The sequence below is a fragment of the Maniola hyperantus genome, chromosome 23 (genome assembly GCF_902806685.2).
Source record: "Maniola hyperantus chromosome 23, iAphHyp1.2, whole genome shotgun sequence".
Classification (NCBI taxonomy): domain Eukaryota; kingdom Metazoa; phylum Arthropoda; class Insecta; order Lepidoptera; family Nymphalidae; genus Maniola; species Maniola hyperantus.
In genome coordinates this window covers 9,664,747-9,676,245 of record NC_048558.1, presented here as the reverse complement: position 1 = coordinate 9,676,245, position 11,499 = coordinate 9,664,747, and the positions used below count along the sequence as shown (strand labels likewise).

General features: G+C 44.4%; 1 protein-coding gene across 3 annotated transcripts in view; it reads right to left on the bottom strand.

Moving 5' to 3' along the window:
* Positions 1-11,499, bottom strand: part of Cals (calsyntenin 1) — a 229,387-nt gene that overhangs the window by 10,022 nt on the left and 207,866 nt on the right. For 2 of the 3 annotated variants that reach the window (XM_034981127.2, XM_069506515.1), the window contains exons 6-19: positions 10,590-10,790; positions 10,120-10,200; positions 9,583-9,765; positions 8,999-9,126; positions 8,439-8,619; positions 7,570-7,707; positions 6,856-6,988; positions 6,206-6,399; positions 5,615-5,793; positions 4,206-4,322; positions 3,022-3,111; positions 2,027-2,171; positions 1,431-1,615; positions 94-211 (exon numbers count right to left, since the gene is read on the bottom strand). In XM_034981127.2, the coding sequence (XP_034837018.1) occupies positions 94-211; positions 1,431-1,615; positions 2,027-2,171; positions 3,022-3,111; positions 4,206-4,322; positions 5,615-5,793; positions 6,206-6,399; positions 6,856-6,988; positions 7,570-7,707; positions 8,439-8,619; positions 8,999-9,126; positions 9,583-9,765; positions 10,120-10,200; positions 10,590-10,790 (2,073 nt within the window). The remainder of the gene's footprint in view (positions 1-93; positions 212-1,430; positions 1,616-2,026; positions 2,172-3,021; positions 3,112-4,205; positions 4,323-5,614; positions 5,794-6,205; positions 6,400-6,855; positions 6,989-7,569; positions 7,708-8,438; positions 8,620-8,998; positions 9,127-9,582; positions 9,766-10,119; positions 10,201-10,589; positions 10,791-11,499) is intronic. The other variant, XM_069506516.1, reaches the window with a different exon arrangement.

Genomic DNA, 11,499 nt, shown 5'->3' with positions numbered 1-11,499 from the left:
TTTTTAAGCATGACTGTCATCAAGCACAAGTCTATCATGCAAAAATAGTCATTTCAAAAATGTGTATGGGGTTTAAATTCTAAATGAATGTACCTTCTTCATCATCGGAGGACTCGTTGTGCTCGGAGTCTGAGTCGGAGCACGACTCGCCGTCCGAGCTGTCCGCGGGCGCCGCGCCCGCCCCCGCCGCGCGCCCGCCCTCCCTCACCGACTGTGGACACGATAAACTTCCAAAATAAGATTTCTGCGCAGGTACATCGGCGTACCAGCCAGTGTCCTTCCCATCCTCACGTGTGGTGCTGAAACGTGAACGCTGACAAACGGCCTCGCCCACAAATTCAAGTCGCTCAGCAATCTATGGAGAGGGCTATGTTAGGAGTTTCCCTAAGGGATAAGATCAGAAATTATTATTATCTCGATATATCTACTCTCACGCCCGTGTACAAAATAGATACATATAAAAGCCAAAAGAGTTATAATATACTTACATACACAAAAATAAATAAACCTACATAAACATTACATACATACATATTTGTACCGGGCGGAGGATTACACCCCGGCAGGGGAGACCAAACGGCCGAGGGTCAGGGCGACAGGTGAAGAAATCGGCGGACTATCCTAGCCGAGTCCAGCAAGACCGCTTTTTGCATCTTGGCTGCGAGCGAACTGCCACGGAACCCCAGTCGCCTCAGATGTTGAGCGAGGCTGACTGGGATCAACCCATTCGCAGATATGACGATTGGGATGATTTCAGTGGACTCCACATGCCACATGTCGGAAACCTCGTGAGCCAGATCGAGATACTTGCGCTTTTTCTCCGTCTCAGCTCTCACGAGGCTCTCGTCATACGGAATGGTGATGTCCACCAAAAACATTATTATTATTATTATATATTATTATTTATTATTAATGAGGAGGAAAGGAAATGAGGAGATCCGCAGGAGAACCAAGGTCATTGACATAGCCCAAACCATTAGCAAGCTGAAGTGGCAGTGAGCAGGTCATGCCTGCCGTAGAGGCGATGGCCGCTGGAGCCGGAAAGTCCTGAGTGGAGACTGCGTAAGTCAGCGTAGTGTGGGACGCCCTCCAGCACGATGGACCGACGATATAAAGAGGTTGACTTCTTATTGAGAAACGGGTGTGGTGGCGCTCTTTTTTTTAAAAAAAAATGAGCCAATGATGTCTAATATTCCCCTTTCCCCTCCAACTAAGCGTTAAGCTTGTATTAGGAGTAGGTACGACAATAGTGCAACGGGTGGCGTTTGAACCGGCGCGGGCGGCCTTTCGGATCTCAGTCCGCTCCTTTAACCGTTGAGCTATTGAGGCTCTTTAGGGAAGGCCTATGTCCAACAGTGGACTTCCACAGGCTGATGATGATGACATTATCGTAATTTACAAAAGTGTGTGTACTGTAATGGTTGACTCACCTCGTCCATGGGGTTGACGGTGATGGTGAGCGCGGAGTCGTCCCAGGCCATCTCGCTGTCGTGCGGCGGCACGCGCTGCGCACGCGGCGGCGCGCGCGGCCGGGCACGCGCACGCGCGGCGCCCAGCGCGGCCAGCGACACCACCGCGCCCACGCACACCGCGCCGATCAGGACCGCTACGTTGTCTGTCACAATGAGGGTACATTTTAGAAAAAAAATTTTTTATTGCGATATAGGCTTGCGCTTGACGACAATCATCTTCATCTAAATACATAAAAGGAAAAAATGACTGACTGACTGATTTATCAACGCACATCTTAAACTACTGGACGGATCGGGCTGAAATTTGGCATGCAGATAGCTATTATGACATAGGCAGCCGCTACGGGATTAACAAATAAATTTTGAAAATTCAACCCCTAAGGGAGTAAAATAGGGGGTCGAAATTTATATAGTCCAGGCGGACGAAGCCGCGAGCATCAGCTAGTTTCTCATTAAATGTTCTAGGCAAGCGCGCTCCATCTTGATCTAAATCATCACTGGCCAGCAGGTCTGCAGCCAAGCGTTAGTATATAAAATAAAACAAAATAACTTACTGGAGGTCCTCTCCTTGTTAGAGTGCAGGTCCAGGATCCTCGCGGAAGGCACCTCCGCGGCGTGCGGCGAGTGCTGCGCGTGCGCCGCGAACGCGCGCGGCACGTTCATCGCCATGGGCACCTCCACGTTGTTGCTGGCTTGCGACTGTTGACAACAAACATGTTGATCGAAAACCGTTGGGAAGGAGCTCTCACAAATTACCTACACTGACCTATCATCACACACCATACTACCTAGACTTACAAGCTTGGCACCTGGGCACTTATCTGCAAGGTACCAAGATACATTAACCTTTACTAAATCTTGTGGTTCGAAGTCTCTCTCGGCCACCGACAATAAGCTTAACATGCCACACAGCCTCACGGTATACTATGGTAACTCTTTCACCACTAACTGTGTCAAACTCTGGAATTCTCTCCCCGCTGAAATACGTCAGGCGAAAATTTTAATCATTCTCTTTAATAATGAATTCGATTCCCATAAAATACCGCTATACAAAAAATCACATCATTTTATTACTACAGTCCAAGACCCTAATAAATATTTTAAGATATAAAAAATATAAAATATAATATAAATATGTAAATATATATCTTCCACGATTCTCTAATTAAATTTAAGAAAAAATTGTACTCCATGAATGAGCTGACATTCTCGTAATCTTTAATCCTTAAATTGTTATCCTTATCTGACTCTTATCTAATTGAATTTAATTTTTATGTAATGAGCAACTAATTTTATTAATTAAGCAATTGTATCTATTAATTTAGCTGTAGATTATATTTATTAATTAGTGGTTAATGTTAAAAGTTTGTAATGTAGGTAGCTTATTGTTAACACAATCGGAGACTTACGTAATGCTGTAAATGCTTATAATTGATGATTGTAGTAGGACTGGAATTGTTTGTGACATGTTTTGAATATTTGTGAATGTTGTTACAATTTATCGTTGGCATATCTAATAAAATAAAATAAAAATAAAATAAAATATGACCTTATCCCTAGCGACGTCCAGCTTGTCGGCGAGTCCGCTGGGTCTCTGCACGTGCGCGTCGCCCGCTGCGCGCGGGTGCACCACCGTCAACTGAACGAGAAACATATATATTTTTATCTTATTACAAAAACTTTAGACCCGACTTAAGCAGACGCAAAACCTGGTCAATTCCAAACAACAACTTGTAGAATCAGTTCTGCCATCTTATATCTAAAAATACGTTAAATTTACAATAAGACTTAAAGCTAGCCTTATCTTATTGATGTACAAATGATGCCAAGAATAGTGACTACATTACATTGGACAGCCGGACTGATCCTTTGCGCAAAAAATAGACAGCCCTTCTGTCACCACACTGGGTATTCAGAAAAACTTGTTTCTAAAAAATTATGCTACAGTGGCTACAGTACGCGGCAGAAAGTAATCTACATCGACCTTTAAAAGGAGATTTGTAGTCTCTGTCGTTCAGACCGACAAAACGTCATATATGAGTAGGTATGAGTGACAGAGACAACGCTCTACAAAGTCGAAATGTCATTCTAAAGGCCGATGTACATTACTTTCGACCGCGTACTGTACGTAGGAGTAAACTAAAAACTAATTTAAAACTTGGCCCTAAGAAGCATTCTTATTCAAAAACGTTAAGTTTTGAAATTCCACGTATTTCGGGGACTTCTCAAAAACCACATCTAAAATCTACACTCGTTTGTCGTGGCCGTCGTGGCCGTCGTGGCCGTCGTGGCCGTGATATGCGTTGAACCCTGATCACTATTTTTCATCTCGTAGCTTCAGTTTTAAGTTTACGTAATTAATTATCACCATTACATCATTATGTTACAAAAATTTACAATACCCAATTTGAATAAATGATGCAGCCATAAAGCAAAATAAGAAGATGAAGAAGAATATATGATTTGAGTTTGAGAATTTGAAACATATTTTAAAACTAGCTTATGCCCGTGTCTCAGTCCGCGTACACGACACAAATTTCAGATCCCTATTTCATCCCCTTAGGGGTTGAATTTTCAAAAATCCTTTCTTAGCGGATGCCTACGTCATAATAGTTATGTCTCAGTCCAATCCATCTAGTAGTTCAAGCTGTGTGTTGAAAAATCAGTCAGTCAGTCAGTTTTTTCTTTTTTATAATATATTGACTAGTGAATGAGTAAGTAAAATGGGCTCACAGTCTGCACGTATTCGTTGCTGGTGAACCGCCCGTTGAGCTCGGAGCAAGTGAGCTTGAACACTCGGTTGAGGTAGTAGGCCGGCTTCTTGTTGCTGTACTCGATCTCGCGCAGCACCTGGGGGCAATAGAATAGAATAGAATAGAATAGAATAATGTTTATTCGAGGTATATAGGTGGTACATGGTGTAGGCAATATGGTCCTGTACAGCAGTGCAACACCTCGAACAGGTAGGCCACTCAGCTTGTGTTGAGACGTCGGGCCCCTCAGACACAAACCTCTAGAGCAAATATCTGAGGTACCAGATGCCCCAACGCTGATTTTCAGTGACCGCCTTTTAAATATTACCTAAACGTCAGTGGCATAGAATATATAAAGTTGGCAAGTAAATGGATAAATAAAATGAAATAAAGTGTTTACAGTCAATACAAGTCTTTGATCACAATTTCTGTACCTGCATGCTTGAGGCTGAGATCTAAAGAGCGCACTTTGACTTTGCTCAGACTTAAGATTGAGTTAAAACGAGACAGATTTATGTGAGAGATATAGCTCTGTCTCATTTTAACTCTGTATAAGTCTAAGCAAGGTCGGAGTACGTTCTATAGAGTCCTCCATAATGTTCTCAAAGGTGTGCGAAGTCTGCCAATCCACACTTGGCCAGCGTGATGGACTATGGCCAAACCCTTCTCATACTGAGAGGAGACCCATGCTCTGCCAGTTCACACACGCCCTAGAAGTGAAACCTTCACTACGCGGGACGCAGAATGCGATGCGAGAGCCATTGCTAACCATGAGATCACTGTGCGTCCCACTCTACAGACGCAGTGGGATCGTGTTGCAGTCGCGAAAGTTTTCACAGCGCCATTATAAAATTAAAAAAAATATATTTTTTACTCAATTAAACTTTTACAAGTACTTTTGAATCGTCAAAAGCATCCAGCACTGGTTCGGAATGCCATTCCTACCGTGAAAAAACTAGCAAGAAACTTGGCGGTTGCTCCTTTCTAAGATTTGATTTACAATATTATGCCATATAAAAAAAAGTATTTGCCGTCCCGCGCATCGCTGGAACGAGCTGCAGCCTGCAGGTCAAACCCACGCTCTTTCATCATTTAGAATTTAGATAATCTTCAATTGTGTCATATGCTTTTTCAGGAGCATACTTTTAATAGACTTTTTAAACTTGTGTAAAGGTAAGTCCAAAATAGATTGCGGACTTTTGTTAAAGGTTATACAAATAACTTTTGGACGTTCCTGAGGCGGAGGGTTTTTCACATTCAATGTCGTGGGAGGCGACAGCTCCTGCTTCGAGGTCGTTTTGGTCGCGAAGTTCTGGATGACGCTTTAAGTACCGAAGACGATGCCCAAAAACATTCTATATCCTTCTGCTGCAACCGACGGAAGCTTACCTTCTGGTAGTTATGCACAGTGTCGGTGCCGGTGAGGCTGACTCCGTCGCGCGTCAGAGTGGCGCGGATGTCAGACTCGGGCAGAGACGCGGCGCCGCGCAGAGCCAGCGCCTCGTGGTCCGGGTTCAGGGCGGGGTACACCGACACCACGCACGAGTCCAGCTTCTGGGTTTCCGCTTCTGACGAATATCCGAACACATAAGTGAATTGGCACATAACAAAAAGGAAACTTCAGATTAGATGAGGATCGAGAAAAAATATCAGTGTGAGAGTCCAACATTCTGAACACTAAATTCTTGGAAAAAAAAACCAGCGGCTCAGATTTAAAATCACTTTTGATTGATAGATTTCAGTTAAAAAATTCATTAAAAAATTGAGGAGTTCGGACTAACTCTGTACATAATTTCATCAAAATCGGTTAAACTGTTCGGCCGTGAAAAGCTAGTAGACAGACAGACAGACATACACACTTTCAAATTTATAATAAATATTAGTATGGATTTGAATCTGTTCGGAAATTTTTCTGAAGAGGTTTTCGGATGTTCCTTTGAGGTACCTTAGGATTAGGATTCTTGGAAATAAGGCACTGACCTTTGACATTGTCGCCGGATCTGGCCAGCACTTGCACCCTCAGGTCGGGGAACACGGGCAGGCCAGCTCGGAAATGCGCGTAGTCCCGCGCCGCGTCCGCGCTGCCGTTCAGCAGGATGGTGGGCGTCTGCGGCGCGAGCACCATCACGTAGGACTCCGCCGGTCGGGCCTTGATGACGCGTCCGTTGTCGCAACTAGGGAAGAAGATGAATATAAATAACTAGATGAAGCCCGCGGGTTTATCCGCGTGGACATAGGATTTTTAAAATCCCGCTGGATCAATCTGGGATAGAATGGTATGTTGGAGTCTATGCTATCTCCATTCCAGATGTCAGTCAAATCGGCTTAGTCACTGTGACATCAAAGAGCAATATTTTCACATCCCACAAATCCACGCAGCACCACACAAATCCCAAAATTGTGGATTATAAGGTCTACGTTTCCTGAGGGTGCTCCGGTATCGGGGCGAAACGTGCGTCGAATGTGTTTTGGGATTTGTGTGGTGCTGCGTATTGCTTGCCTGGTGGCTGGTTTTTCTGCATGTTTGGCAGTGGGAGGGCGGGCGGTGCATGTCGCACCATACAAGTTCGACTTGTTTCAGCGGCTTACAGGAAATTAAGCTTTTGGTTCATTGCAATAATAATACTTACGTGATAGTGGTAGCCAGATGAACGTTCCTGCGCCCCGGTGTGGGGAAGGAGCGTGCGTCGCCGTACGCCACGCGTCTCACCAGCGTCTCCACCTCTGCGGCGCCGTCCCCTTCCACTGACACCGACTTCAAATCTGATCAACCAAAATGACACTTTTACACCTGCCGCATATTATCAGAAAATTTCTGTCAGAAAAAGAATCTGCCTTTAGACATCATTACCCGACCGCGGCGAAGCCCAAAGAAGGATCATGAGTTTGACCTGTATGTATGTCCGTTTCTATGGCCGCACGTAACTACTCAACGGCATAAACATAGTCTTCCTAGTGGAGCACATATTGCACCCGGAGGAGGCTAAAATCATCCCGACCAAGAAGCTGCTGCTATTTCTGGCAACTATTACTGAACTCCAAGAACTTGGCATTAAACAACGTCTTTCGGCGTTAGTACAGAGTCAAATACTAAAGTTTTTCGGTCATGTCCCCCGGCGTGAGAGTGACTCCATTGAGCGTCCTGTAGTGCTGGGCAAGGTGGAGGGCACCAGAGGGCGAGGAAGGTCAACTACGCGATGGACCGACCAAATTAAGTCCGCTGTGGGCGGTCCCGTGCACAAATGCACCAGACTATTGGAACTTATATAGAGAACTTATACCACAGTTCACGATTTTACTTCAAAAAGACGTTTAGAGCGACCTGATTGATTAGTTATACTCACACAGATCAGGCGCCAGACTGAGCCCCTCCCTGCAGCGCGCCGCGCAGCGCAGCTCGGAGGGCGAGTGCACCGCTCCCAGCAGGATCCCCAGCCCCGCCATCCAGCCGTGCATGTGGTGCTTCATGTCGCTCTCTGTGCCTGCAACCAAGGGACAGCTCCAATTATTTGACCTTCAAAGTCTAGGCCATAGGTTCCCAACAGGAGACTCGACGGGAGTCTACGTTGGTGTGACAAAAATGAGGGTTTACAATTAGTAAGCAGGGGTTCACAAAAATTTATCTGCTTTCGATAGTGAAGCACTAAAATGTCGGCTAACTTTACCTATCAAGCTAGGCCAGAAGAAGCTCAGCTACTAACCTAACCTAACACTTTTCATCGAGTTTTCTGAATATGGTACAAATGTAGCTGCCACCGGGACCAGTAAAATTTGAAAGTGGCCTATAAGAAAAAAGTCTGGGAACTCCTGGTCTAGGCGTACCATAAGACTCCTTTCACACGGCATTTGCAAAGCATGTTTATGAAGGTATGGAAAGTACACATAGATTCAATATGATGACTCCATGTTAATCTAATGCCCTAGAGTAGAGAATCCCAGAATAGATAAAGTTTTTAAACACCTGGGTCACAGCAAAGTTAAGTGCCGACTGCCGACATAGTCCAGCGGGTTGCGAAGCTATAGTGGCAATGAGCAGGACACATAGTTCGAAAAACCGATAGACGTCGGGGTCCCAAGGTGCTAAAGTTGATATAACGTCGATGAACTCCGGCTCCTTGCCACCGTACCCTAATCCTTGCTGGTAGGGCTCTGTCTACGAACAGTTCTACGTTCGGAACGCACATTCACTGCGTAGTGATCTAGATATTCTCACCTTGCCAGCAGGCGCCAATAACGAGGGTAGTATTGACCCCATGTGCCGGGTGCAGCGGCCAGTCGTCGATGACCTCCGGCCCCTTGCCGTCCGGAGCGCGGTAGGGCTCTCCGTCCACGAACAGTTCCACGTTCGGGAAACGCACGTTCACTGCGTAGTGATGCCATTCGTTATCGCACACCTAAACAAGGGGAAATACACGTCATATAAATCAAATAGAAATTTACGAAAGGGATTTTAGAAATCTATCAGAATGATAACTTAAATAAAAAAAATTATTAATGCCACGACCAAGTGTTTAAAACAAGTAATTTATAAAAGTTTTTGAAAACCTGAATGAGGTTCCCACTGCTGATTCATGTCTGTCTTGTATGAACAAATAATAAAAATAAAAAAAATACGGCTACCTTTTATCTCGGATAATCAAAGAATTTCTACGGGAGTTTTAAAAATTACGTGTACAAATTAGCGTACAGCATAATAAGACTATGAGGTGCAAAAACCCGTGAATGACGGCGAAACATGAGTGTGGATGGTTCAGGGGTTCAGGGTATTCATACCTCAGGCAGCTTCCAGCGCCACTCGGCCGGTCTGAAGATGTTCAGGTCTCCCTCTCCGAAGTCTCTCCGCAGCAGAAGGATGAGGCGACAGTTGCGTACGAACAGCGCGTAATGGTGGCGGTTCATTTCTGTGAAACGAAATAAAACCATTTATCAATAATCCCCTATGTGGTTCTTTCATCCCACGTGACACTCACAAAGTGCTGTGTTTAGAACTACTAAGTCTAAATAAATCGTGGTAAAACGTTGCAAAATTTGCCTTTCAAGTGTATGGTTTCCAAAAACTTCGGTTCAATTCTCCCATCACAAACTAAGTGTATATATTGAGAGGACACCTTCCGTCGCCAGGCGGGTCCTATACAAAGATCATTTCACCCAAGTCCCTGTATTTGAGATTCGTGTTCTACTGGTATCAAATCTACGATGGTTTTTGCAGCTATGTGGAGATTGCGAAGATATTTGCAAGGGAGTGTTGTTGTGACGTATAAACAAAGATTATGTGGGTAAGCCTATAGAATAAATGAATCAGTCGTCATCTAATTATGGTTTGATAAAGATCCGATATTACAGAAGAGTAAACTTACTATGATCATCAGCTAAGCACAGTACGTGCTCCTTGCGATGCTTGTCATGGTCTGGAGGCGGCGCGTGACGCAGCCACGTGGACAGCGCGAAGGTGCTTCCTATGGAGTGCTTGAGGATGGACTCTGGTATGACGGCCGATGTTGACTCGCCGTCGAATTCGAACATCTGTTCACCGTCGCGACCTGAAAGTTATTTTATTATCTTTATAACGAGGTTTGTCTTCAAAACCTGGGTTTTAATCTCTAAAAGAATTTGGAGAAGAGAAAGCTTGATTGTCCGAAAAAGTCTATTGTAACAATTTACCATTATCATCCGCTTTTTGTTAACCATAAGATATTTGACGTCCCGGGGAAGACATGGGGTTAATGGGGAATTTTCACTAACTTCCGCCCTCTGTGGCTACCGTCAGCGTATATTGGGAAGACTTTGCACGACGCCCATTAGGCTCGTTATTACCCCAAAAAAAGCTAAAGCTATTTACTTTTATAACTTATTCCAACACAGTATTAATGAAACAAAATCCATGCGAACAATACCTGAGTCTGGCTTCAGAGACTTGGCCCATTCGTTTCCTGCGCCTGGACTGGGAAGAAGATCGATGGTTTTCTGGTCTAGACCTGTAAAACAATTATTTAGTCTAAATGTTAAATAATTTGTTTATAACCCGGAAGGTTAAAAACCCAACATTGGCAGTCATATTATTAGTTATCAGAAATTTTCCTTTTATCGGCCCAAGATTTCGCAACAAATAGATGACACAAGAGCCCTAAAAATGTTGCTGAAGGGCCAACCGGAGGAGGGTAAAGGCTGAAAAAGACCTAGAATAAATTGACGCACTGGATAGGGGCATGAGGCTTTTGACTATATTTTACTTTTTACCTGCTATTTCTGACCATAAATGCAGATGGAAAATAATAGCTCACCGCCATCCACGGTCCAGCGGTCTCACGAACGTCTAAGTGCGGAAAAGAAAATGAAGAAGGAAGAAGGAAGAAGACAAGCTTACCGCATATAGTGCGTTGTGCGTGTATTGTATACGTATCGCGGTCGCAGGCGACACCAGCACGCGAAGCTTGCAGCGTGACTGCAGCTTGGATGCGTGTGACGCCGGGACAGCGCTCGTCGCTCGAGCAGGCTTCTAATCGCGCTGCCGGGAACAACGCCAGCGGGCCCGTCCCCGGCGCATAGTCCACTCGCTCTGCTAGACCTGGGGGGAGCCACTTCATCGTCAGAATTCAAAATGAAGTAGTTTTGTAGTGGATTAGTTGCCTTTTTGTGACAAAGAAAGTCAATTCATGTGCCTTTCTTTTTAATGAAAGGGCATAGAATTTTTTTTTTTTACTAAAAAAATTGGTCTAAGTGTCGATAAACTATAAGCGTCAAAGCAATTTGACAAATCAAAAAAAAATCCATAGTGCAAAATTATCACAAAATAACACATTTCTGGGAAGACAAAAAACTAGCAAAGGTCATTTCAATGCAGTAAAGATAGGTTCTTGGTTTCGGAAATAAAGATCTCCTTCAGATCTATTTTGTATTTTGATGACAAGTTAACTCTTGACTGTTATGATCTGACCTTGTGGTATGACAATGCAATTCAAGATGGAAGCAGACTACAGTGCGACAAGGCTATCTTGGCGCGTGGCGTAAATCGGAACTAAAGTTGCCATCAAGTGTCCCCTTTGTTCTTGTTTCAATATTCTAAGCCTTTGTTCTCCAACAACGCCCCCCTGTCAATGTCATTCAAGTGCCAAGAGAGCCTTGTCGCACTGTAACTCAGATGTGACAACTTCATTGCACCCATACCCCTAATGTAATGAAACACTACCTGAAAACCAGCGCTGCAGCTTGCTGCAGCATGATGCTGAGTGGGAGACCTATATTTGGTCACACGTACTCGTATATATAGGTAGTAT